This window comes from Pipistrellus kuhlii, unplaced genomic scaffold, assembly GCF_014108245.1.
Source record: "Pipistrellus kuhlii isolate mPipKuh1 unplaced genomic scaffold, mPipKuh1.p scaffold_m20_p_6, whole genome shotgun sequence".
In the NCBI taxonomy this organism is placed as follows: domain Eukaryota; kingdom Metazoa; phylum Chordata; class Mammalia; order Chiroptera; family Vespertilionidae; genus Pipistrellus; species Pipistrellus kuhlii.
Window position 1 is genome coordinate 55,689,224 of NW_023425562.1, and position 27,612 is coordinate 55,716,835.

The 27,612-nt window shown below is 56.0% G+C and overlaps 1 protein-coding gene across 1 annotated transcript; it reads right to left on the minus strand.

Moving 5' to 3' along the window:
* ANGPT4 (angiopoietin 4) lies at positions 1–27,242 on the minus strand. Its single transcript, XM_036419158.2, has 9 exons — positions 26,419–27,242; positions 15,355–15,510; positions 14,760–14,881; positions 11,952–12,193; positions 9,808–9,914; positions 7,742–7,843; positions 5,988–6,154; positions 2,389–2,519; positions 1–1,682 (listed from the first exon to the last, which is right to left on the minus strand). Exons 1-9 carry the CDS (start codon positions 26,713–26,715, stop codon positions 1,522–1,524), a joined length of 1,485 nt encoding a protein of 494 aa, XP_036275051.1. The 5' UTR covers positions 26,716–27,242; the 3' UTR covers positions 1–1,521.
* Between the last annotated feature and the right edge of the window lie 370 nt (positions 27,243–27,612).

Genomic DNA, 27,612 nt, shown 5'->3' on the forward strand with positions numbered 1-27,612 from the left:
TCACCTCTTTGGGAACTAATATTTATTAGGCACCTGCTTCATACCAGGCTCTGATCAGACGCTGACATGCGTGGTCTCATAGGAGTGAGTATCATCACCTCCATTTCACAGACAAGATAACCGAGGCCAAGAGGCTGAGCCACAGGCCTCAAGTCCAAAGAACCGGAGCAGGCCTGTCCGACGCCAAGCCTGCCCACGTCACCACGCTGCGCACAGTGGGCCTCGTGGGGACTGGAGAGGGTGGCACGGCGATGGGGGAGCAGCAGAGCGGCTGTGGCTCCTTTGTGACCTTGCCCTCTGACAGAAGCTCAGGAGGAGGCCCTGGTCCCCCAGACCCCGCGCGGCAACATCATGTTGGATGGAGCAGGGGGAGGGGGCTGGGGGTTCCGGCTTAGACCTGGGAGGATCTGGACCTGCAGATGGGTGTTCTGCCCAGGGCAGTGCGGACAGTCCCTGGCAGTGCCTGTACCTGAGCCAGGCTGAGCTGGGCTGACAGGGAGTGCCGAGGGCAGCCCAAGAGCCAGAAGGAGCCTTGGCAGCAGCCGGGAAGCTCCGGGATGGTGTGTGTCTGTTCTAATCCAACGTTTCTTTCCAGTTGTTTTAGAGACGATTTGAGACCTTCCCTGTGGCTTTTGCAGCCAGAAAGGATGGGTCGCTGGGGGTGGGAGATGGTGCCTTGGGGCTCCTCCTCATGACACTTGAGGACTAGCTTTTCCCAGAGGCATCCACCACACCGAGAGATAAGGAAATCTGGAGAAAGCTGCCCACACCAGCCCCATTGAAGGCTCTGACGCGTCCTGCAGCTGAGAATGTGTGCGGACACTGGTTTACCTGCGCTCTCCTTTCTCTCTGGACCACAGGCATGCTCAGCAGTTATCCTCTGCGGAGCCTGTTCTGGAACCCGATGGGGGTGAAGGAACCTCTCTGAGATCTCCCGGAGCCCTTGAGAGACCAGGGTTGAGTTCCAGATGTGGGGCCCGGGGAGTGGTGGGCCGTGTAGGGTGGACATAGTGATTCCTGTTATGGGGTAGGTGCAGGCCTTTCAGCCTTGGACAGCTCAAGGGCATCTCAAGGCTGAGAAGGCTTGGAACAGGCGATGGCCTTCCCACCAACCCTGGGCATAGGATCTGGGTCTCCATCTGAGCAGACTCCTGCCTGCAGACACCTCCCCACCTGCCTGAAATTCCATCGCCAGCCAGGTATTCCTTTGAGGAGCCACGTTGTCTGTTCTCAGCTCATTCAGAGTATTGTGACCCTCGGGTTGGCAGGGGCCCCTGCAGAAGACTGGGGAAAAGAGGGGTCCTGCAGAGACAGGAGCCCCCAGTCGCCCCCCATGTCACAGCTGGAGGACGACAGGGAGGCGAGGCGTCGGAGACTCGTGGGGACTCGTGGGGCCAGGAGGGCTGGCTCAGGAGATCCAGGTGTCCAGGCCCTGGCACCGTGTCCTGTGTTGGTCCAGCTCGCCCAGGGCATAGTAAGTCCCGCCTCCTCCCGGGGTCCCAGCCTTCGGCGGGGCTGCTGTTAGGTGCCCACGGGCCGCACCAGCATGCGGGTGGCGCGCAGCGAGTAGCTGGGGCCCTGGAAGTAGTGCCAGCGGATGCCGTTGAGCTTGCGCAGGTGGCGGCCGGCCGCGTAGTAGATGCCGTTCAGGTTCGAGAGGCCACAGGCGTCAAACCACCACCCTGGGGGAGCGGAGGAAGAGGCTGTGGGAGCTGGAGGCCCTCCAGTGGGGTGAGGGCATCCCCTACCTCAAAGACTAAGCAAGCCTTCGACTCCCCCAGGAAGTCAGCAACTGGGAGACAGGGGCTGGGAGGAGTGGCCAGGGGGGTGAGAGGGAGACTCCCGGACCCTCTGCCCAGCCTGGCGCCCCTGGAGGGTGGCATTGGTCTCTGTTACTCCCCTCAGCCCCTCCATTCTTTCACCCTGCCCCTAATCCCTATGTCCCAGCATCCCTGTCTCCTCCCCCTCGCCTCCCCTCTCACTCCCGCACAAGCCCCATCTCCCTCTCTCTGTGGGGTTCAGTGCTCTGTCCCCTGAGTCTCTAACACCCTGGGGCTATCTCTTTCTCTCTCTGATGGTCTCTGTGCTTGCCTGTCACGCTGTGGGTCTCTCTCAAACCGGGATCCTCTCTCTGATGGTCACTGTCTCTACCTTTCTGGGTCTGTCTGTCTCTCACACTCCATGTTCCTTTCTCTCGCCCCGATCTGCATTTCTCTCTCCATCTCTCCTTTGTGCTTCCGCCCCCGCGTAGCTTTCTGTCTCCAGCCCCCTGTCTCTATGCCGGTTCCGCAGTCTCTCTCGGTCTCCACCTGTCCCTGGCTCTGTGTCTCAGGGGGTCTCCCACCTCCCACCTGTGGGCGGATGGGCGTCACCGCACCCCGCACCCACCTCCGGACAGCATCTGGGCGCACTTGCAGAGGCAGTTGTCGTTGTCTGCGTCCCGGGTGCTGAAGTTGGTGCCCTCCAGGGCCAGGCTGCTCTGGGGCCCCGCAGAGCCACTGTACCCGCTCAGAGAAAGCCTGGAAGCCACCCGGAGGTGGTGGTGGAGGGGGAGAAGGGCACAGAGTCAGGTGGGGGCTGGCTGAGGTAGGGGCTCCGATCTGGTTGTTATGGAGGCCCCCGCCCTCCTGGATTGCACTCCCTAACCTGCTGCCTCTCAGTGACCGAGCACCCGCCCTGTGCCGGGCCTCCCTCGTCTCAATGCACCTGAGTCTTACACAGGAGCAGCATGATCACGGCAATGATAACAGTGAGGGCAATGGCTAACGTTGTAAAAAAAAAACAAAAACAAAAACATCTAACATGTGCCAGGCATTGTTCAAAACACTTCACATGGTTTAACTCAGTGGTCAGCAAACTGCAGGCTCAAGAACCATCTGCAGCTCTTTGGCCCCTGGAGTGTGCCTCTTCCTCAAAATATCGCGTGCGGGCGCACACGTACAGTGTGACAAACTTCGTAGCCCATGCACAGAAGTCGGTTTTCAGCTCTCAAAAGAAATTTTAGTCGTTGTGCTGTTGATATCTGGCTCTGTTCACTCATGAGTGTGCCGACCACTGGTTTAGCTCATCTCGTTCAAGCCTCACAACACTCAAGTATTTCCATTTTACAGACGAGGAAACCAAGACCCCAAGAAGCCAAGGAGCCGGCCTAAGGTTTCAGAATGAATGAGGGTGGGAGCCAGACCCCAGCCCACTGGGCCTGGCCTGGAGCCGTGCATTTTCCTCCCCCGCTGACCATGTGCAGCCCCACCCGTCACAGCTCCTCACATCCACCCGCCCCCTCAGGAGGCCGTCCCCGACCACACCAGCCCCCCTGGACCTGTGCCCGTCGAACCCCTGTCCCTATGGCTTCCCCCTCCGCAGCCCGCTGGGGAGGGTTTCTATTTCTCTGCCAGGTGGTGAGTCTCACTCAGCTCTGCCGCTTGCCAGGGGCATAACCTTGGGCAGACAGCTTTGCCTCTCAGCTTCGGTTTCCTCATCTGTCCAGGTGGTAATTAGCGTGTTAAACTGACCTCGAGCAGCTATTGTGATTCAATGACTTCAGGGTGTGATGGGCGCAGAGCAGAGCGGCGCTGACACGTGATAAATGCTCAGCAAGGTAAGGCTGCTTGCTATTTGTCCCTGTGCCGCTGGCCCTTGGCACAGCGCTGGCACAGGCTGCTGGCCTGGTTGGACTGTTGGCTTCTTATAGCAGGAAAGGGGCTGCCCTGGCCACTGAGATGAGGATGCATTTGGGAGCAATAAAGAAGGCCCTCCCGGTGATGGCAAGGGGACACCAGATGCCCCCAGGGCAGCTCAGGGACTCTGGATCTCCAAGGCAGAGCCTGGAGCTTTCCCATGGGGGCCCAGAAGAAATGTGGGGCCAGGGCATATGGCCTGGCTAAGTCCCTGCACCTCCCACCTTTGGGCTCTGTCTATGGCAAGGCAGGCACATAGCCCTTGGGGTCCAGATCACTGTGACCAGCCATGAGGCTCTGTGCCCTTAAACATGCCACCTGGGGCTCAATCGACTGGCGTTGCAAACTGGCCCTGGCAAGAGGCCTGGCTGGCCAGGGGCTCCCAGGCTGGGGACAAGCAGGCTGATCCACCTGCTGACATGGTCCTGGCATTTCCTTGTGGCCCCTGAGGGCTCCTCCTGAGGGCTCGGTGATGTCAGCTCAAAGCCAGGCTCTGGGCACAGACTGCCGTTTGGGGTCCTACTCCGTCTGGGGCTGTGTGGAATCAGCATTGGCCTGGCCTCTCTCTGGTCCCCAAGTCCTCAGCGCAGCTCTGCCTCTCTTCCTCTCCCCTTTGGGAGCCAGCCTAGGGTCTGTGATCTCCGGGGGGACCCAGTTATGGACCAGGAAACCCCACTTGGCCCTCTGTTCAGATGCACTTTGAATATTTCATAGCTCAGTCCCGGGGAACCCAAACAAACACACGAGTCTCTGGGGATCCCCAAGTTAGAAACATCCGGTGTGTCTCCCATGTGTCTGTGGATCTGCATCCCAGTCTATGTGTCTGGAGCGTGATACCATCTTCCAGTCTAGCGTGTGTGTGTGAGTGTGTGTGTGAGTGTTGAGTTTGTGCTAGAATATCTATTGCGGGTCCAGGGTGTGCTAGGGAATCTGCCTTTGAGGCTGGGGTTGTGCGTGTTTGCCTGTGAGGGCTTCTGTGAGGGACATTTGCACATGTGTCTGGGTGTGTCTGTGCCTGTTTGTGTAGCTATGCACTTGTGTGATATTGGGCTCTGCATGTACCCCAGGGGTGTGGCGAGCTCTGCACGTGTGAATGCCTGACTGTCTTGTAATCAGGCCTGGGCGGGCATGTGCCCAGTGTCTGTATGTGTGCACCTGGTGCCTCGCCTGTGCCTCCCCCTTCCCCTCCTCATGGGCCACTTTCTCTTTAGGGTTATGCCTGCGCCCCAGCTGGACTCCAGAAGCCCCCCTTATTGTGATGGACAAATAAGGGCACCCCTCCTGCCCCGGATGCCCATGCCCCAGCTGCTGACTGCCAACGCATCGCTGCCTCTGGGCTTTCCCATGGGCATCCTCCCAACCTCACCAGCAGGCTGACCTGGTCTGGTGGTGGCACAGGGGCCAGCGCCTGTCTCCTCACTCTCCTCCGGGCCCTCTTGGGCAGTTTCAGGCCCCACCGTGCTTTCCAGACTCTCCACCCCAGTCTCCTGAGCGCTTCCTGAGTGAGTGGGGCCTCTCCCTGGTCATCTCAGCCGCCTTTGAAAGAGCCTTGCTCAGGCTTCAGGTGTCTGTGGCCAACTGAATGCCAACTCTTTCTTTGTCTCTTTCAGAACATTCCCACTGCCTGGGAGGTCCTTCCTATTCTCTCTTGGAGAATGCCTCACCCTTCACAGGCATCAGCTCAGTGCCTCAGTTTCCACATCGCCAAAAGAGGTACAGCAACGCTCACCTCAGAGTGTTGTGGGAGGTCAGGTAGAGTAATGTGCCTGGAACATGGTAGGTGATCAATACATGCTCATGCCTTTCCCTAAACTGAGCCCAGAACCAGGCGGAAGGAGGGAGGCCTCGGTGATTTTATGATATGCTCATATTCAAGCCCACCCTGTTGTTAAAAAGCAGAGGTGCAGAGAAGCCAGAACCTTGACTCATCCAAGTTCTCAAAGTGAGCTGAAGCAGAGGCAGAATGAGCCCAGGTCCCCGATCCCCAGCCCAGGTGACCTTTCCATCTCCTCCCGTAGCACAAGGCACGCTGGGAAGTCCGAGTCTCTGTATGGTGACTGCCTTAGGGCGACTGACCTTGGAAGGCCCTTTCTGCTCACGAAACGACAGCATCAGCAGCACTGTCTCCAGCCCACCCCGTGGCTAGGAGGTGCTGAGTGCTAACCGGCCGCCTCCAGATCCCGTGATGCGCTCCCAAATGGGGGACAGATGGTAGGAACAGGGAACGCCCAGGGACTGACCCTTGGTGCCGACTTCGTAGCCACTAGCCCAGCATCCTCAGTCCACCCACCAGCCTGGGCCTGAGCCCACCTGTACAGCTGCCCCTCGCTGCCCAGCTGGAAACGCTCATATTGGGCATAGGCCTCGTTGCCTTCCCAGTCTTGCAGCTCCACACGCAGAGAGTAGGCTGCCCTGCTGGTGAGATGGTGCACCAACTCGTTGCCCAGCCAGTGCTCCCCAGCTGGATCGCCAAAGCCCTAGGAAGAGAGGAAGGTCAGGGTGGGCTGTATGCCAAGGAGGGAGGCTATGCCTCAGGCTGAGAGGCTGGGCCGGGCCAGGGCCTGGGGTCACTTATCCAAAACCACTTAGCCTAATGGTCAAGTTCACAAAGTACAGTGTAGGCAGAACTGGGGAGAGGGGAGCTCCCCAACTTCTGGAGCAAAAAAACACTAAAACATTTGCAACTATAAAAGTCTGTTAAAACAATCGAATCACGTTCTACGAAGTTTAAGAACAGGCCAATCTAATCTGTGTTAATAGAAGCCAGAATAACAACTTCTTTTGGGGGAGTACTGCTTGGGGGAGCCCACGGAGGGCTTCTGGGGTGCTGGAAGTGTCCTATATCTATATCTGAAGGGTGGTCACATGGACGAGCACCTATGCAAAAATGCACTGACATTTACCCTTAAGGTTTGTGCACTTAGTACATCTCTGTTAAATCTCAATTTAAAAATTAAAGATTTTAATCAACCGCAAAAATGATGGGGCAAACTTTGTTCAGTGACATGGAAGCAACTACAAAATTCCAGCAACATAGGTATGTAAAGGAAAGAGAGTCACGGGCGTTCTAGGGTGACGAGAAATCAAAGTCCTGGGCCAGAACAACAATTCAGCACCAAGGACAGGGCGCACCTTAGCCCCACTCCCCACTTTAGCCTTGCTGTGCTGCTGATTCGTATTGTGGTTAATATGCAGCACACTTTTCTGTATTTCTGGATCTGAGCACCCTCTATATCTTTGCTATTTAAATGACTGTTTCAAATAAAAAATGAGTGTTTCAACAACACTCAGAGCTCAATTTGGTATTTAAGTATTTATCAAATGGACAGCAAGCAGGCACACACACAAACAAATATTGTTATATTTCCTTGTGGGTATCTTTGCCCATTTCTTTTGCTTTTGAGAACTATAAGAGCTTTTCAGCTAGCTGGCCAGAAATCCTTCATTCATAATTTAATTGAAAAAAATTGGAAGACAATTGATGTCTACTTCTTATCTTGTAAAATGCACATGGTTTTTGAGCCAGCAATTCCACATTACAGACAGATTTTCTCCTGCAGATGTGGTTGCCTATGCATACAAAGACAAGACAATTCATGTAAGCAGTGCAGCTAGGAGTGGGAGAGAGAGATTACGATTTTGATGTTCCCTTTCTTTGTAGTCTTACTTTTTTTTTTTTTTTTTTTTTTTTAGCACTGTATATATGTCATCTTTTTTAAAATTTAAAACAAAAAGAAGTTAAAGTTTCATTATTTGATATATGCCAGAACTTTCTAAAAGAAGGTCTAAATTTAGAGCATAGAGTCCATGGAAGTGAATGTGCACCGGGAAAGTTTGTTTGAAGGTGGTTGGTTTTGGATGGGCTGCTTTATTTTATTTTATTTTATTTTATTTTATTTTATTTTATTTTATTTTATTTTTATCTATCTATCTATCTATCTATTTATTTATTTATTTATTTATTTATTTGGAAGGGTTAAGGACAAATCATCCCCCTGTCCACAACCCACCTCCCACCCCAGATTTCAGGGCTGAAAAGCCGCTCCTCAGGGCGGCATTGTTACCTGTTTGTAATCGTTCCAGTTCCGCTGAAAATTCACACTGCCGTTCGCACGGCGCTGAATGAGGGTCCACCCACCTCCATTGGCTTCCATGTCACAGAAAACCTGAGGGAATTGGTGAGGAGAGGGGGTTGGGAGTCCGTAGAGGCAGCCAGAAGCCAGGTGTGTGGGCCAGCTCAAGCGTGATACGGCCAACAAAACCTCACGTAACAATAGGTGAGCCTGGTGGTCAAATGACCCAGGTTCAAATTCCCCACCCATTGTCATTTTTCCCCAAGAGGGCAAGTGAGGCCCTCTCAGGGCCTTTCTTTCCTCATCTGTAAAATGGGCTGTTAATACCTTAACCTCCTGGCACCTCAGTTTCTCATCTGCAAACTGGGCTTGTTGTGAGAATTAAATGAGATGAATCATCTAAAGAACAGAGCCTAGCATGCACTAGGCACTAAATCAATACAGGCTTTTCACTTGCTGGGTTGCTGTAAGGATTAAATGCTGATAAGTGTAGAGTGCGTGGCATACCACATAGACTCAATAAATGCTATTCCATTCAGTGGACAAATGTTTTCTGAACATTTCCTATGGGCCGGAATCCATTCAAAGCACTGGATGCCAATATGGGAGAGACAAAGAGTTCTTTCTCTCAAAATGCTTACCATCTATGACAATCACATCTTTCAGTCTAACCTTTGTTCACATGTTATTTTTTCCAGTTCATTACATGTTCGTTGTTCAATGAAGACAAACTTGGTGCCTGGCCCCGGGTCAGAAAAGTCAGAGACAGATCAGATGTACATTGACCCTCATTTTGTAAACTGACTTGGTTTGGAGGAGGTTGGGATAGTGCAGGCAGACTGTTGATGACAAACATTTGGGCGGCTATAAGGAGAGCCGTCAAAAAGGAGCCACTGGAAAACCGACTTCCCAGAGGAGGTGGCATTGGAGCAGGGCCTTGGTTGATAATGTGCCTGAGTCTGGCATTCTGAATGGAAGGAGCAGCAGGAGGTGAGGCTCTGAGATGGGAAAGGCCTGCTCAGTAAGGGAAGACAGGGGTATCATTGTGAGGATACCAGAGGATGCAGGAAGGAAAACTGAGGCCCAGAGATGGGGAAAGGGATTGGCTCAAAGCAAGTGAGTCTAAGGTAAAGCTGAGGTTTGAGCACAGATCTCCTGCCTCCCAGGCCAGCTCTTCCCTCTTCCCAAATTTCAGCCATTCACACCTTCCCAAATTAAACCAAAGCTCAATTTATTTAATTTCATATAGAATGTACACTTTAAAAGGACTTCTTATAAGTACCATAAGTGGAAAGCTAACAACAGTTGCCTTTGTTCAGATTTGTTTAAAATAAATATAATGAAAAAGTTGTGTTACGAAATTCTAGCTAGAAATGGAGAGCCTGATCTCTCTCTGGTAAAAGGGGGCTCTCGCAGGTGTGTTAAAGATAACATGGAAACGAACTGAGCCATTGTCCTTTAGATACCCAGAAGAGCTGAAAGGAAATGGAAAAGGGAAGTATGAAGTGTGAAGACTGAAAAATTGTTCCTCATACCCTCCCACTCCTGGGCCTGGCCCCAAGCCCTCCCTCCTCACCTCCACACTTTCCCTTGACCCCCTCCCACAGCCCCCGGCCCATCTGATAACTGGCCCTCAAAGCTCAGGGCAACCTTGGGAGCCACTCACTGAAGACAGTCCCCAACTTCCCAGCGGAGCAGAGAGCCCCCACTCCTGCCTTCACCTGACTATATGCCAACTAGAAATAAACTTCTTTATGTTAACATCCTGGAATTTCAGAGGTTGTTTGTTACCTCAGCTAGCATGACCTTAACCAACACAGAACTGTTTCCTGTGACTCCGATTAAAAGCGCCTCTGGGGAAGATGCAGGAGAAGGGTGCACTTCCAACTTTGGGAACTTCCGTGTTAATCCCTTCTTTTCTAGAAGGAAGGGCCACCCCACCTTCTTTGGGATCTAAGATGTGGGACAGGCCTGAAGTTGACGAGGGAGGAGGATGTGTCTGCGAAGCCCTTGGCTCAGCACCCCTGATAACCTCAGTCCCCAGGGAGCACCCTCACCTTTCTGGGCTCCGTCATATTCGCCACGTGGATGGTGTAGACGCCACTGGTATTGGCCCCGAAGCTCTGGATCTCTGCACAGTCCTGGAACACCCGCTCAGCTGCAACTGGACGGAGCAAAAACAACTGCAGGTGAGCTCAGAAGAGAGAGAAGAGGCCAGGTGGGCGCTCCTGCCTGCTCAGTGCCAGGCTCCTGGTTGGGAGGGGCTGGGCACAGGGAGATACCCAGGCCTGGGAAGGCTTCCTAGAGGAAGTGACAGCGAGCTGGGACCTGGGTGAGGAGCAGGCGTTGCCCAAGTGGCACAGGAGAGGCAAAGGGAACAGTAGATGCCAAGGCTCCAAGGTGGGAACAGTCCTGGTGTGTGCAGGGAACAGGGCGCAGTGAGGGGAACTGAGTGAGGCCGGGAGGGGGAATGACTCACAGTATGAGAACCTGTCTGAGGCCAGAGAAAGCTCTGGTTGCCTGATCAACCTGAGAGGAGCAGGGAAAGCTGGCTCAGGAAGGAGGACACATGAGGTGGGATTTGTCCTTGGAGCTCCCTTGGGTGGGCGGCTCAGAGTCCCCTCCACAGACCACCCCTCCCCCTGGATATCCCTGCAGCCTGGAGGTAGGTGCCCCTTATGCCCCCACTGTGAGCTGACCACCAATCTTAGGAGCCCATGTTTCTTCCGTCAGGAGAATATTAGTGTCTGAATCCCACTAGCGCCCTGGGAGCCTTAAGCCTGATGTGAAAAGAAAAAAAAAAAGGAAAAAAAAAAGGCTGTTGACCAATAGAACGGGATTGAAATCCCCCCTCTGCCTCCTTTCAGAGGGGTCCAATTGTAGACTTGAGCTACGAGTCCTTCAGAATCCAATCTCTAGGTAGGTGGTTATCTAAGGATGGGCTAACATTCCAGGTAGACAGGTATCCTCGCCAATGAGGAACCAGGAGGCTTCCAGGGGGCAGGACTTCCTGTTTTGGCCCCAAACTAGAACCTGGATCCCAGGTCCTGGAGCTGGGGCACCTGTCAGAAAGAAGCAGTTTTTCCTAGATCACAAATGAAATGACTCAGACCTCACCTCCACCAGGCATAGGCATTCCCTGGGCAGAGTATGCCCGACTTAGATGGAGCCCTGGTACCATCCTCTGTCCCCCAATCGCTGCCAGCCACAGCCTGGCATCCCACACGACAGCTGGATTCCTTGTGCTGTCTGGCTTTCAGCTCCCCCATGGCGACCCGGAGGCAGCGGCACCCTTTCCTGGGTCTTTCTCACCATGCCACCCTCCACACCGTGGCTCCAATCAAGCACCCTAACCAGTCCTAGCTGCTGCCCTCGGTTAAAGTCCCCTTTCCTTAGCGCAGCCTTTTAGGCCTTTCGTGGTCTGCGAAGTTCAGAAACACGGCCAGCAGAGCATCTGGCACGTAGTAGGCACTCGACAAACATGCATGTTCTTCTCCTTCCCTCAGAGACACACAGGCGGGATGTGGGTGGGGTGGGCATTTTTACAAGAGACACAGGCTATGACTATCTTGTTCACTGCTGTATGCCCAGCACCCAGCACTGGGCCTGGCGCCCAGGAACTGTTTGTTGGCTGAGGGATTGAACTGGCCCCAGGAGGGCCTTGGCCACGTGGGTGGGGCCCGTCAGAAGGACCTGGAAGTCAGGGCCAGAGGTGCCACCTTACTTCTCTTTGGGCCTCGTTGGCTCGTGGGCAAGGGTGTTAGGATGAGAGAAGCCTTTGGGGGAACACTGAGTCTCAACCCCCTGTTCTATAGGTGGGGAGACGGGACCCAGGGAGGGGTGGAGAGAGCCCAGCAAGTGGGAACGCTGAAACCCAAAAGTGTTCACCTAAGCTGGTGATGCCCTTGTTACTATCATCATTTCCATTAAACAGATGGGGACAAGAGAGGGACGGGGCATGCCCAGGGTTACTCATGGAGTCAGGGAGAAGAGTCTGGATTGGCTCCTGCTGGGACTTGTCATCGGTATTATTATTTGTTGCTGTTATTGCTATTTCACAGGTGGTGGGAGAGGGGTGAGGCCTCTCCCTTGGGTGGCTTCCAGGCTGAGGCTCAGGAATGAACCGGGAGGGTAAGCAGGATGTGTTCCCCCACCTTTCTCTCTCCCCCCCGCCCCCCCCACACCCACACACAGATCGTACCCTGCTCTCGCGGGCCCAGGGCCACGGTGCGCAGCAGGCGCTTCATGGACTCCAGCAGCCGGTCCTGCTGCCTCTGCAAAAGGCTGGAGTTGCTTCTGGCCGCGCGCAGGTTGCGTGCGAGGCCGGCGAGGGCGCCGTTCTGGCGGCTCAGCAGGCTCCCCAGCCGCTCCTTCTCCTGCCGGAGGCTGGCCAGCTGCGCCTGCTGCTGCGTCTCCAGGGCTCGCAGCCGGCTCTCCAGCGCGCTGCGGGTGAGCGGGGCGCACAGGGGTGAGCGTGCCCTCCCCGCCGGGCAGCAGCCACACTCTGACTTTCCCCTGGGCCCCTGGGTGGCTCAGCACTACGGCCCCCGCTGAGGTTCAGAGAGGCGGAGTGTCCAGCCAGAGTTGCAAAGCTCAGAGGCCCGCGGCCCAGAGGAGAAACGAAGGAAAGAGAGATTCAGTCCTGTAGGATAGGTTTGGGTCCGCAGAGGGAAGAGGTGGGGCTGGGAGGAACATGCCAGCAACCGGTGGCCACGATCAAATCCCAATCTGCTCGCCTTTGGTCCTGCAGGCCCCTCTCCCAGGACTGTCCAGGGAGCAGAGGCCACCCGGGGATTTGTTGTCAGAGGACGGAAGAGCCTAAGCGCCCAGCAACCAAGGCCAGCTGAGTCTGTTCTGGCTCGTGTTCCTGGAAATAGCCTGCAGCCGCGAAGAGGAGGAGGCAGAATCCCTGGCACAGGACTGGCAAGACGCCCAGGGCACACCAATGCCTCTAGGTTAACCCCTCATGTGGGAGAACAAAAAAGAGAGAAAGAAGAAAAGCATTTATGTAAATGTAGAGAGTTGCAGGTGAACTTACAAGAAAAGGCACAGAAAAGCACGTGGGAGGAGGCCGTGCTGCCTGCCCGCGTTGCAGAAAAAGCGAAAGAAAAAGCGAAAGGATTCACTAAGCACTGTGACTTCTGCAGAGCCGGCCAGAGCAGATGGAGGTGGGGAGCAGATGGCGGTGGGGAGGGGGAAGAGGGGCTGGGTGGAGGGAGCCGACTTTCCCTTCCATCTTACACAGGTCTCTACCGTCCGATGGCGTAAGCACGAGGCATTTTTGTAATGATTTGGGGAAAAGAAGTTTTTAAAAGAAAAAGGCTTTTGACTGAGCCCTTCCACGTTCGGCATTTTTTTGCACAGACGTGAGACGTGGAATGCTTGCTGTTCATCGCAACCCTGGCTCAACTGCCAGACCTTGGAGACAGCCTCAGGACCCGTGAGTCCGGGATGTGGAGATACATGCAGGGGCGGGAGAGGAGAATGAGCACGGGGAGAACCGTTTCCAGGGCAAAGTGCATACACAGCTATATCCACGCATTGACTATTCACACAGATCTATAAGAAACCTTCTTAGAGCCGCTTCGAGAATGTCAGCTCTACCAGGACCGGGATTTTTGTCTATTTGTTCACGTCTCTAACCCCCGGGTCTATAAATAGTGCCTGACACGTGATAAGAGCTAAAATATATATATATATATATATATATATATATATATATATATATATATATATATATATTTATATATTTCCTCCTCCTCCCTGCCCCCCAAATATTGTTGGTTGAATGATGGAAGGAGACACAGAAAACTAGGAACACTGGTGTCCTCTGCGGCCGGTGGGTGGGTGGGTGGCTGAGGGGAAGGGAAGGGAGGGAAAGGCTTTCTTATGTGTGAGGTTATGCTGACCCATTCTCCAGGCTAACACACCACGCCCAGCCAGGGCAGCGGGGATTCCCCCTGGACTCCTAATTTCAGGAAAAGAGAGAATTGGGGCACACTGGGATTCTAGAATTTTAGCCACCTCCAAGGGCCAGGAGCTAACCGATGCCATCCCTCCGCATGGACTTCTAGGCACCTGGTGCCCATTCAGAGTGATGAGAGGCATCCAGGCCTTTGCCCAGCCCCACCTGGGGGTGGGAGGGTGAGAATCGGAAGGCGACAAGCTGTCATTAACTGCACCCAGGTCAGGGGGGCGGGGCGGTCCTCCTGGCCTTATCTGGACCCATCACATGAGCGGCAATCACACCTCGCTGTGTCCACGGGCAGTGGCACCCTGACCTTGGCAGATTTTTCTCTACTCAGCTCGAAATGGAGATGAAATCAGCCTTGGGTGTCTGCCTTAGCTATACCCCATGACTCTTCTCTCTTTGTAGTTTGAAGGGTGTTCCCCTCACACGTACTTGCTGATAAATGCGGAGACTCTCTACCGTGCAGACAGGAAATTGGTAACTGACTGTGCTTGCTTCTGGGAAGGGAAATTGGTGAATGAGATCAGATTTGTTATTATTTCTTTTTATAAATAAATAAATCAAATTAAAACTTACAGGGTAAATTGTATGGTACATAAATTGTAGCTCAGTAAAGCTGTTAAAAAATTTTACAAAATATATAAATGGAGAAAGGAAGAAAGGAAGCAAGGAAGGAGAAAGAAAGAATCAGGGTGCTCTGAGCTCCAGGAAAATGCCTGTCCGCACCCAGGCCCTGTACCTGCCTGGCCCCCAGCTCCAGCCTCAGCCCAGTCCCGTGCCTACCTTCCCTCCAAGGTCAGTCTGGTTTCCAATCCTAATTTTAGTCCTTGTCACTGCCCTGGCCTAGCCCCAGCTCTAGCTCCAGCCCTAGCCCCCAAACGATGTCCCACTCCAGTCCTAATCTAGGCTTCTAGCTCGGTCCCCGCCCCTGTCCCAGGCACTAGCCCACATCCAGCTTCCAACCCTGGCCCTGGCTCCAGCCCAGCCCTGGCCCTCGGCTTGGGCCCCAGCCCTCCCCTGCCTGGTGCCAGTGCCCACCTGTTGTAGTCCTGCAGCCGGTGGAGCTCGAGGCCCTGCAGGAACAGCTGCTTCTCCAGCTTGTTGGTGGACAGTGAGGTCTCCTGCATCTGGATCTCCATTCTGGATGTCTGGTTCAGTACCTGCCTCGGCCAGCAGGAGGGGCAGGGGCTGTGTGAGGCCTGCCCAAGGCCTTCCCAGCACCCGTCCACCGGCCCACGGGCTCTGCCATCCCAGAATCTTGCTGGCCTGTTTTCACCCTCCCAGTAGTTAGTTCCTGTGGTTGTTCATTCATTCACTCATTCATTCATTCACTCACTTACTCACTCACTCACTGAGTGTATGATCTTCATCCTAAGTTTGTTCTTCCCATCACTGCCCCCAGCTCCAGCTTGGTCGCAGGCACATCCCCAGTGGAGGGTGTGCAGGAGGCAGCTATCAATGTTTCTCTCTCATCGATGTTTCTAGCTCTCTATCCCTCTTCTTTCCTCTTTGTAAAAAATCAATAAAATATATTAAAAAAAAAAAAAAAAAAAAAAAGATGACCTGGGCTGTGAGTCAGCCTGGTTGGCCGCAGTCCCCCCTTCTCCCAATGCCACCCGCTACCCCCTGGTACCTGAGCCTCCATGTCGGTCAGGCGGTGGGCCTGGGCGGTGGTCTGGTTCAGGAGGCTGGTGCCCAGCTCCAGCACGGCGGCCGTCTGGTTCTGGACCACATGCTGTCGCGCCTGCGCCAGCTGCGACCTCAGGTTCATCTGGATGTACCTTTCCAGCTGTGGGGAGACCGTGGGCACGGTCATGGGCAGGAGTGCCGGGGAGGCTCCTGCCCCTTCCTATGTCTCCACGAAGGACATGGAACAACCAGGAGAGATCTCTCTGCAGTGCCAGGCCACCATTACCCTGCCTGGGCTTTCCCAGCAGCTTTCTCCCTGGCTTCTCTGCCTCCACCCTTGTCCCTCTCTGCCTAGTCTATCCTCCGCTCAGCAGCCGGGGGATCCCATTTAACTAAGTCACATCACATTCTTCCTCCGCTCAAACCTCTCCCAGGCCCCTACCTTACTCACAGGGAAAGCCAGTCTGCTATTCCTGCCGCTTGCTGTGTGACCTGGCCTCCCGCCACCACTCTGATCTCTCTTTAGTCCTCTCTTCCTCCCTCGCTCTAGAGGCGCTGGCCTCTATGACATCCCTCCAACCCAGCGAGCATGTGCCTATCTCAGGGCCTTTGCACATGCCGTTCCCTCCCTCACCCTCCCCATCAAATGGCTCACTCCCTCATGTCATTTCAGGTCTCTTCTTGTCACTTACCAGTCCCTGACTTTATGTTACACTAGAGGCCTGGAACCTAGCCCGCCAAGTAGTGGCCTTGGGCACGTCTTCCTGGCAGCAGGTGTGCAGGAGGCAGCTGATCAGATCAGTGTTTCTCTCTTTCCCTTTCCCTTTGTTTCTCTCTCTAAAAAAAAAAAAAAAAAAAAAAAAAAACTTGGACACCCCAGACCCCTTCAACTATGCCTCCAATTTCTCTGGTCCCCTTAGTAGTATAACTTTAATTATTCTGAACAAATTGTTTCCTTTTTCTCATCTCCATTCTAACCCCCACCTTAAAAATTTTAACAACATTATTACAGTATACTTCACACCTATACAAAAAAAAAAGCATAAAGAATAATACAATAAAAGCTGTGTTTTCCACGCTCAAGGAAAAATATCACCTATTCTGTAGAATCCCTTGCACCACCCCCACCCCCAGGACTCCTAGGCCCTGAGCTCCTGGCCCACACTCTCGAGCAGCAAGTCCATTCCTGCCTGAACACCTCTGCAGCCATCCCCCAAGCCTCTGCTGCAGAGGGACAAACCGAGGTCCAGAAGACGTGCCCAAGGCCACTACTTGGCGGGCTAGGTTCCAAGACTCCTTGCTCAGGGGCTTCCTCAGGTCTGCAGAGCTGGGTGGGACCTCAGGGTGGCTTAGGGTCATCTTGAGTGTCAGGAACTCCCTCATTGGTCTCTCACTTGTCCTTTGGCCACAAGGGGTTGAGTGGGGCAAAGGCTGCGGGCAGCTGGGGCTCATTATCTAATTTGCCTCACCCACTCACCAGCGCGGGCTCTGGGATGGGTAATCCAGGCCAGATGGGCCCAGTATGGCCAAGGTGGGACCCTGGAGACTGATGTCAGCCTATGTGGGAGGAGTTGGGTTCATACCAGGGCTCAGGAGCCGGCTGAAAGGGTGGGGCGGGGGGATCCCAATGAAAGTACCCGCAGGTGATGGGGTGTGCCACAGCTTCCTCCCACCCACCATTAGACTTATCCCTTCCCCCTCACCCTCACGCTGGCAAGTTTTTAGGGCTAAGATGGGGACTCCCAGCACCCCTCCAGCCTGCAGAGGCTGATCTTCCCCGCTGGCCCTGGGTTTGAGCTCTGGCTCTGCTCCCCTGCAGCGGTGGGCCTCTGGTCATTGAGGGCTCGGCTTCTCTGAGCTCACTGACCAGCCTGAGGCATGGGGACGGGACACTGCTCCTCACGGAGGAGAGGGCGCTTGGAAAGGGCTTGGAAGAAAGGAAAGGAATCTGGTCAGGCAGGGGCGGGGGGAGGAAGAACGGTGCTTCGGGAAGAGCACGGGTGAGTGTCTGTGGGTGAGTCTTGGTGGCCAAGGAAATCTTCTCACACCCCTTTCCTCCCGCAGTATTTAAATAAAGAAGGCTTCCTCCGGGGAACAGATAAACAGCCTGGGTCCATCCAGCCAATGGCCCTGCTCAGCTGCATAAAGGAAGGAACCCGAGGGGCTGTCCGAGGTATTTTGCTGAGGAACAAAGCCCGCATATTCCAAAGGCTACACGCCTTTGGTTTGGTTTGTTTGTCTGACTCTGGAAAAGTCAGAATCCGAGGTTGCGGGGGCTCAGGCCCGGGGGCAAGGACTGACTACAAAGGGCGATAGAATTTTTCGGAGTGTGCGATGTCTCTATCATGACTGTGGTGGTGCTACATGACTGCACATCTGTCAAAACTCACAGAACAGCCCCAGCCCATTTGGCTCAGTAGATAGAGTGGTGACCTGCAGACCAAAGGGTCTGAGGTTCGATTCCCGTCAAAGGCACGTACCTTGGTGGCAGGCTCCTCCCTGGCCTGGGCCCTGGTTGGGGCGTGTGCAAGAGGCAACCAATTGATATTTCTCTCTGTCTTTCCCTCTCTCTTCCACTTTCTCTAAAAAATCAGTGGGAAAATATCCTCGGGCAAGCATTAAAAACAAAACAAAACAAGCACACCGCCTAGAACTATAGGTTAAAAGGGTGAATTTCATTGAATGCGGAATAAAATACAATAAGAAAAACCCACCAACACAAAGTTCTTTCAGACATTCCATATATAACATCATCATAAACACGTTTCCTCAAAGTAGTCCCCACCCTAAGTTTCACTCATGTATTCTGCCAGGAGTTATTTCTCGAGTACCTATTCGCACTAGGCACTTTGCTAGGCGCTATGGAATCAGGAGTGAACAAAATCGGCAAGTTACCTGACTCCAGTGCACTGCCACTAAACCCCTCAGTTACATTCCAATAGTGACACCTGCTCTGAAGAGAATAGGATGGAGTCATGATTGGGCTCGAGGGCACGGTGAGCCAGAGTGGCAGGGAGACCCTCCCCTGAGCTGAGAGGACGAGACGGGCCAGCTGTGGAAAGTCAGGAGGGAAAGCCAAGTGCAAAGGCCTGAGGTGGGAGCCGTGGCACCGCTTGGTGCCTCAGTTTCTCCATCCATTAATGGGTGAACAACCTTGCTCCACAGTCTTGTTGTGAGAAAGAAATGGGACAATTTTCTCACATAGGGGGTCCAGCGCACGGTAAGTCCATGCTGGTTGTCTTCCTTTATCCTGCGCTCTCTCTGGGAGGCGGGGAGTGTTTTCAGTTCCGCTTCTTAGAGGAACCGAATGATGCAGGTGGTGGCTGCCCAGAACCCCACAGCTGGTCCGTGGTACCGCTGGGGCCACTTGACCTCAGCCCAGTCCTCCTCGGATCCCACAGGGGTTCCCGGGGCCCGTTCCAGGCATGCAGGGCCGGCTCTGTGGCGGAGCAAACGCTCAGAGGCCAGAGGTGCGGGCTCGGGGGACAGACCTAGGGCTGTTTTCTCACATTTCCTGCCCACGGAGAGGCGAGGGAGAGGGTCTGTGTGCATCCAGCCCGCCGAGCTCTGGGGCTGGAAGGAAGGAGCCAGAAACACATGCCCTGCCCCCATGGGATGGCCGGGCCAGGCACTTGAACAAATAAACCCGTTTTGTGGGGGGAGGGAGCCGTGCTCGGGGCCTCTGCGGCCTCTGTGCCAGGCCACCCCTAGGCTTTGGGCATCTGTGCCAGCCTTTCTAGGCTCCTCTCTCGGGAAAACAGCCTTCCTCCTCCAGGGCATAGATGCTGTTCTCCTCACCCCACCCCCAGCCCCGAGCAGAACGCGGCCAGGGGAAGGTTAGGAAATCAAACCCCAAGAGGTTTGGTTCAGCAACCGAGATTCATTTCTTGTTTGGATAACCCAGGGCTGAAAATGCCAAGAATTTACGGGCAGCCCGGGGAGGCTGGGGCGGCTGGAAGTCCCGGCCATGAGGGAGGGTCCATGCTGCGCCAGGACCCCACACTGCATTCCCGCCCCACTGGCGTTTGACCCGGGGCCGCCAGGCAAGGGGCCGAGCTATTCTGAGGTTTGACGTCAGGGAGCTGGAGCAGACCGCAGCGGCGAGGGGCAGTGCCAGGTCAGAGGCTCCCGCGCAGCCGCCCGCCTCCCCCTTGCGGGGTGGGCGCTGGCCACTGGGCCGGGGTGTCCTCCATGTGGACATCTGGGGAAGTAGAGGTGGTGGGGACAGATGGCCTAGTGGTTAGCGGAGAGTCTGAGAGCATGACAGGGAGAGACTTCGGGAGACACCAGCCAGGCAAGAGAGAGAACTGGAGAGTGACAGACACACACAGAAACCACAGGGCCACCTGAGAGGCCCAGGAGAGACCGTGCGAGGCGGAGGCACATGGAGGTGCAGAGAGAGGCAGACAGCGACGCAGGCAGAGGGCCAGCTGCTGCCAGGACAGGGAGGGGTGACCTGCAGTGTCCGGGTTCAGAGTCTGCCAGGCCGGGCCCCAGAGACCTGGAAGAAGGCGTGCTGCCCTCTGGTGCTGAGGGGGCCAGGCGCCTGGGGCCCCGTGTGGCCCCCGTTTTCCTCACTCTTCCCCTTTGCAGAAGGAGCCTGTGGGAGCATGGACCGGGGCAGTGGGGCGCCTCCTGCTGAGGGGCTGGGGGCTGGGATGGCAGGAACCGCGTGTGCCTTTGTTGGGAGCCGAGGGCAGGCACTTTCCAGCTCCTGCTCATGGCCCCATCACACATCTCACTGGTGTGGTTCCACAGGTGAGGGCCACACCGGTCACAGAGCGAGTCTGTGGTGACCCCAGGAGGCCATGACTAACCACGGCACCACCCGGCTCAGCTAGGGAGCCTGCCCGCCAGCTAGCCTTGTGTCCCCCCTCCCCCCGCCCAACATTCCTGGCTGATGCCAGGAGCGGCTGTGCAGCCCACAAGAGTCCTGACCCACTGACGGTCATGAGTCCCTGGGGCAGAAGAGAGAGGCGGGAGGGAGGTAAGAAGAGTAAAAGGAGAAGAAGGGAGAGGGGCTCAGGGGAGCAGAGCAAGAAACAGGGAGAGGGAGCAAGTGCAGGGCACCCCACCCTATGCACATCTGAGCAGAGGGCAGGACACCAGCCAGCTGCATGCTGGGAGAAGAGTGGGAACCCGGGACTTGGGATTCTGAGGCAGAAGGGAGCATCCAGATGGCTCTCAGATCTTGCTGCCCCACCTCCCCGACCCCCTCTGGCCAGGAGAAAGGACGTGCATGGAGGTTGGTGTTTGCCACTGCATGACTCTGCAAGCCCCTTCTCTTGGTTGGCCTCAGTTTCCTTATCTGTACCGGGGAGGAGCTGGGGGCATGGCTGGGCCAGCACTGGCCAAGGGAGCTTGCAACAGCACTCCTGCCCCCACCGAGATGAACAGAATCTTGCAGGGTGCTGGGTCTGGGGGGCAGGCTATCTCCCGTCACCCCAGGTGGCCATGCCCCATGGTGATGCTGCTGCAGCTGCTGAGAGATGAGGCAACTTTGAAACTCATTTTTTTTCCCTCTTCTGGGCTGTTCTAGAAGAAGCCAAAAGTGGCATTGAGTTTCAAAGACACTGGACTGAGAGACTACACAAGAGAAGAGGCAGAGGGAGGTCACAACCATGGCCACCAAAGGTAGCAAGTGTTCCTGACTGGGGCCGGGGAGAGTAGGAGGGAGAGAAGTGACTATTCAAATGCTGCCCATCACTGAGCCAGGGGCATCTGTCTCCGAGGGGGAGGAAGGACCCAGGAAGTACAGGATCACGTTGCTGTTTCCAGGGAGAGCGCCAGATGGAAGCGGCAGCCGGTACTGAGTTTACTATGTACCTGGCACCGGCCCAAGAGCTCACTGAGCCTCATCTCATTAAATCCTCATGCAGGTAGGAGCCGTCATTCTACTTTATGGGAAAGGAAACCAAGGCTCAGAGAGGTGAAGCAACTTGCCCCGGGTCACACAACAAGGAAGAGGCAGAACTGGTTTCAATTTCCAACAGTTGGGCTCCAGCGCTGGGGCTCTCACCTTCCAGGCTCGGAAGCCACCCACGGACGTGCAGGCCCAGGGGAAGTGACTGCCAGGGGTGTTTAGGCGAAGGGGTCTGACCTCGTGGCAGGCTCCCTGGGCACAGTGATTGGACACTGAAAGGCATGAGGGAAGCACTCAACCCAAGGGGTCCGTTACCTAGGAGATGCCATGGCCAACACGTGCATGAACCCCACCAAAGACCGGCATGATGGGGACCCCTCGAGAACACCAGCGTAGACAAGTGACATTCCCAACCCTGAGGCTATCTGCCACCCTGGGACTGACCTGACCACGATGGAGCTTCCCCCAGCCGGGGGTACTGAGTTCACAATGAGATTATGTTGGTTAAATGACAGCCCATCGGTCCTCTGCATTGTGGGCAGGTGGGCTACTCGAAGCAGGGGCAGCAGCCAGCAGCAGGCTGAGAGGGCACAGCAGTGACCTCCCGGTCCTCCCCGCCACCCCCTGACGTCCTGTTGCGTTCTCCATTTTGCAGATGGGGAAACAGGACTCACTCACCCACAGCCACGTGGCAGGCAAGTGCCGGGGTCAGGCTGTGAGCTCAGGTCTGCCTGACTCCTGCCTCAGGGCCCGCTGGCCCACGTGTTCTGTGGGGACTCCTGGGTTATCTGGCTGTGATGGACACCGGGAGAAAATATTCCATGGCGAGCTGAGGGGTGAGCTGGGTGACCTTCTGACTCAAAAGCCTTCACTTTAAACTAGGGGTGTCGAACTCAATCAGAGAAGGGGCCAAAATCTAAAATCCAGCCTAAATTGTGGGCCTAATGGTTTACTGAACAGTCATAAACTGTCATTGTGATGGAAACGCAGCGGAGCGCAGTGATGACAGCGCGGTGCGGGCCACATTGCAAGGCCTGGCGGGACGGATTTGGCCCGCGGGCCTTGTGTTTGACACATTGTGCTTTAAACCCATCCTTTGGCTGAGCCAGAGTTGCCTAAGCACCAGGCATCCAGGGGAGTCAGAGGATGAGAGGGTGAGACTTGGGGAAGAGAGGCCAGGGGGGAGTTGATGAGGTCTGAGCCAGGGCAGCGACAAGGGCAGCGGCCAGGTAGACGGGAGGAGGGATGCTGAGGAGAGAAGCTGAAGCAGCAGGATGGGTAGGACATGCTGCCTGGTGAGGGTGGGGGGTGGGGTTAAGGGGGCTGGGGGGAATGGTGGGCGAGGGAGTGGAAGGTGAAGGACAGCCCCAGGGTGCAGAGGCCTGCTGGCTGGGTGATGATACCTCAAACAGAGAGAGCAGTGGGCCAGGTGGGAAGAGCTGAGTGTCAGACAACTTGGGAGCTGAGACACTGGGGTCTCAGAGAGGAGATGTCTGGGGGGGAGGGGGAGTACGGGTAAGCAGGGTTACAGATTTGGGGTACAGGGACCCATCAGATGCCCATTTGGTGTCATGGAGGAGCAGGTTGGAGACAGTGAGCAGGAGTGGTGGGAACAGCCCTGAGGGCAGTGCCATTGAGTGTGAGAGGAAACCAAGAGATGAGATGAAGTCCTGGGAACCACCACCATGTCAGGATGGGGGGGAGGGGAGGAGCAGGAGCAACCTGAGAGATTAGAGGAACAGCGTGCATTCAGGAGGCATGTATTGAGCACCTACTACGTGCCAGGCACCGTTCCAGGCCCTGGGAACACAGAAGTGAACAAAACAGACGCGGTACCTGCCCTCTGGCAGCTCACAGACCAGAAGCAATGCTCTTAAGAACAGTGGTGGTAAGTGCTAAGAGGAAAACCAAACCAGGTGAAGGGGTAGAAGGAAGGTGACTATTGTACAGAGGACGGACAAGGAGGGCCTTTCCGAGGAGGTGGCATTGGAGGGTGGTCAGGGGTAAGACCTGTGGGTATCTGTGTGAGGGGGTGCTCCAGGAATTAAGGATATTTGCTCTGATGCTGAAGAGATGGGCGCCGTGGGGAGGGTTTGGGCAGAGGAGGGACAGGACCTGACTTAGGTTTGAGAAGGACCCCACTGCCTGCTGTGTGCAGACAGGACTGTGGGGCCAGGTGGAAACAGGGAGCCCGGGATGGAGGCTGTGAGGACCGTGTCGGTAGGAAGGAGGTGGAGATGGCTGTCCAAGGTGGGCCATGGAGGTGGGGAGAGTGGTTGGGGCAGCAGGCCTTGTAGAGGAGAGTTTGCTGATGGAGACAGCTTCTGGAAGGATGTGCTGGGCAGCAGTTCTAGGTTTGCCAGGAGGTCAAGTATGTTGGAGACTGAGCCATGGCCACTGGGTGTGGGAAGTGGGGTGTGGAGGCGGCCTTACGGGAGCGAGGAGGTGGGCACCGAGGCGGCAGAGGCAGAGCACGTGGCTTCTGAGAGCCGGGCCGGAAGTCAGAGGGGCCATGGGATGAAGAGGCTGCTTCCCCTCTTCTCTTTCTCTTCCTTCTGAAACAGGGAAGATGCCTGGATGCGATTAAACCTGAAGGGGGAGGACCAGCAGGGAGGGAGGAGTGGACGGAGACACAGGAAGGATGGCTGAGTTGAGGAGCTGAGGGGCTCACAGCCTGGAACGGAGCAGCGGCCTTGGGCCCCGGAGACAGGCTTGGGGACTGGAGGGTGCACGGGTGGACCTGCAGGTGTGGGGCGGGCTGCTGAGGGCATCTCTCTCCTGGGCCCTGTTTCTGTGGCAGGAGGCCCATGGTCTGGTGAGAGGACGGGTGGGGCTCAGGATGGAGGCCTCAGGAAGGGGAGGTTTGGAGTAACTTTATGGGACTGGGAGCAGGTGCCTGAAGACACAAATTTCAGGGCAGCACAGAGCCCCCACTGGGTTGGCTCCAGAGTGTGAAGCCAAGAGCTCCCTGGGGGGAAGGACCTGAGGGTGGGATGGTGGAGGCTGGAGGTGTTGCAGGACAGGTAGCGGAAGGGCAGATGGGCAGAGGATTGTGGGAAGATGCTGAGTGAGGGCAGAGGAGACGGATGGTCTGGGCAGGAGGGAAGCAGGTGGTTAAGTGCGCGTGTGCACGAAGGCCTGTGAAGGTGTGCATGGCGCATGTTGGCTACACGGATGCAGGGCAGCCTCTCCCTTGAGGATGGAGCCACCAGGGGTGTGCGAAAGGCAATCCTTTGGAAAACGGGGAAATACCAGAACGTCAGTTTTCGTGATTTCATACGTCATCGTTCTTAAAAGATTGTTTTGGTGATTTTTAGAGAAAGAAGAAGGAAGAGGAAGGGAGAGGGGCACATTGATGTGAATGAGACATTGATTGGCTGCCTCCTGCACAATCCCTCCTGGGAATTGAACCAGCAACCTTTTGGTGCATGGGACAGTGCCTAACCTACGGAAACACACTGGCCAGGGTCCTATGTCATCTTTTCAATGTGTATTTCCATTTGTGTCATACCTTGTACATATGACCTTCATGTGGGCAACGATCTAGTAAATATGCGCATGAGAGGGAGTGACCGTTGCTGCTGGGGCACATCATTGGGACAGTTTGGAAACCGCGGGCAAGAAGGGCCCTCTCCTGGGAGAGGCCCCTCGGGGAACATGCTTGTCTCCTTTGTGCGCACCGTAGTCTCTAAGCTGCTGTCTGCTGCTTAACACACTCACAAACTCCGGGAACCGGTTCACTCCTCTCCACTCCCTGCTATCGGACAGATGGTCTCTGGTGTCTGGTGCTGGGTCCTCCCGGGGTAACTCCTACGTAGGGGGCTGGCCAGGCCATCCGGGAACCTGCAGGATGCCTTACTGCCCCTACACCGGCCCCAGGGCCAAGCCTGCCTGGTTCACGTCAGTGTCTGACCTGGAGTGCGTGCTGCAAGAATGAGGGCTGGAGCTCCTAGCCGTGCTGGCCTCAGTCCATCAGCAGAGTCCAGCGGCTCCCTTTCCAGGATAGACCAGCATTGGGCTGTGGACACATGGCATCAGTGCCTGCTCCCAGCCCCTCCTGCTTCAGGCCTCCATGGCCTCTCGCCTGTGGCTGCAGCAGCCTCCTCCTCCGGCTCCAATCCTCCACTCTGTCCCTACGAACCATTCTGTTCAAACAGAACCAGGTGTGTCTTTTCCTGCTCAGAATCCTGCAATGGCTCCCAGGGTCCTTGGAGCAAGAGCCAGAGTCCTCCCAGAGGCCCCCAAGGCCCCACGTGGGCTGCCCTCCCCTTTCCTCCCCTCTCGGATCTTGTCCCTCACCCTTCATCCCCCTCCTCCTCTGCTCCAGACACCTTGGCCATCCTGCCGTTCCGGGCACCCGGCTGCATTCCCACTGCCCAGCCTTGGCGCTCCTGGTCTCTCCTCCAAGGTCCCTGCAGGGGCCACTCCTTCACTCCCCTTGTCCTCTGGGTCAAATGTTGCCTTCTCTTGGCTACTCTGACCTCAAATAGCCACCCCAGGTCACTTCCTGCCTTTCCCCTCTTCCATTTTGCATCACCCTCTGGCCGGGTAGATTTTTACTATCCATAACACTCTCTCTCTCTCTCTCTCTCTCTCTCGCTCTCTCTCTCTCTCTCCCTCCCTCTCTTTCTTTCTCTTAAATATATTCTATTGATTTTTTTTACAGAGAGGAAGGTTAGAAGGATAGAGAGTTAGAAACATCGATGAGAGAGAGACATCGATCAGCTGCCCCCTGCACACCCCCCACTGGGAATGTGCCCACAACCAAGGTACATGTTCCTAACTGGAATCAAACCCAGGACCTTTCAGTCCGAAGGCTGACACTCTACCCACTGAGCAAACCGGTCTCGGCTGTCCATCTCTTTATGCCTCTGTCCCCACCTCAGTCCAGAGGGGACATGCTGTTTATTTGCTGCTGAGTCCCCGGCACCTAGGAAGGGCCTGGCCCTCGGAGGCTTTTATGAGGCGAGTGAGTGATTGGCAGTGAGGGAGTCAGGTTTCCCTCTGGCCCTTCCCAGGCTCACTGTGTGGCCTTGGGCCAATCAATCCCTGCCCCTCTCTGGGCCTCATTATCTCAGCCCATGCAATTCAGAGACAAGGGTGCCACCAGCCTGGCCCTTGGTGCCCAGGGAGGGCCTCTGGGGTGGATGCTGCAGCTGCCAATTGCTGCCCACCCCCTCCGCCCCCTGCAGGCCCAGCCCGTACCTTCTGCAGCCGCTGCGTGTTGTTCTCCAGCATCTTCTCCAGGTGTTGCATCCGCTTGGTAGGCCAGGCCACCAGGTTCAGCGAGTCCCTCTGGAGGCTGTTGGAGCCCCGGAAGGTCCCAGTGTCCGGAGCGCAGGCCTCGGGCTCGGGCAGCAGGAAGGTGTAGCTGCACTGGCCGTGCTGGACGCGGTGCGCCAGGCGGCGCTCTCTCACCTCCTGCCCCCTCCGCTGGGCCATGGTCACGGTGGCCACGGCGAGGAGGAGGCCCCCCAGCAGCATGGCCGGCCAGGAGAGCATCCAGAGACACGGTGATGGCGAGGGGGGGAGGCCTGGCCGGAGCCCGCAGGCCCCACTCCGTGCCCGGGTGTCCCCGCGGTGGCCAGCAGCGGACAGGTCTGCCCCAGAACCGCTGCAGCGGCAGACCCCTGTTTGGCCAAGCTCCACCCAGACAGCTATTTATACTCGTTCCAGATGCCACAGCTGCTCAGCTCCTCCCACCGGCCTGCTCGCTCCCGGCTCTCCCTCACCTCTGTTCTTCCCCTTTCCCTTCCTTCCTCTCACAGGCCCTCCTGCTACCCCGCCTGTGCACTAGCCCTGCTGTGCGTGGGGCCTCAGAGGCCTTATTACCCCGTGGGGACCCACCTGGCTGGGAGAGCACAGGCAAGGAAACAGCCCACGGACGTGTGCACACACACACACGCACAGAGCCACACGCACACACCCCAAGGCCGCCTGCTGCAGAAAACCAACCCAACTATCTCTTCCTGTCTCTGTCTCTGTCTCTCTTCCCAGCCTCCTCCCACGAAGGCTGGGATCTCAGATTTCAGCACCCCATGCCTCCGCTCTCCCCCACCCCCAGCATGCTCCTGCTCCAGTTCCGTGTGAGCGTTTGGCACACACAGGGAATAACCCGGATAGATCAAAAGGAGGGCGGAGGGGTGAGGCTGGGGAGTGGGCAGCCAGTCCAACCTGTTTCAGAGACAGAGCGACCTTTCTTGGCCAGGAAGTGCATGCTTCACCACGAAGCTGCTCCCTCGGGGCCGAGCCAGGGACATGTGCCCTGAGGTGGCCCTGGCTCAGCTCCTGTGACAGCGTGGAGGAGAGGCTGTCCGTCCTGGGGCAGGCTGCTCTGCGGTGACTCTGAGGGAGGTGGAGGGCTGGGAGAAGAGCTTGGGAGGCAGCCCCGGAGTCAGA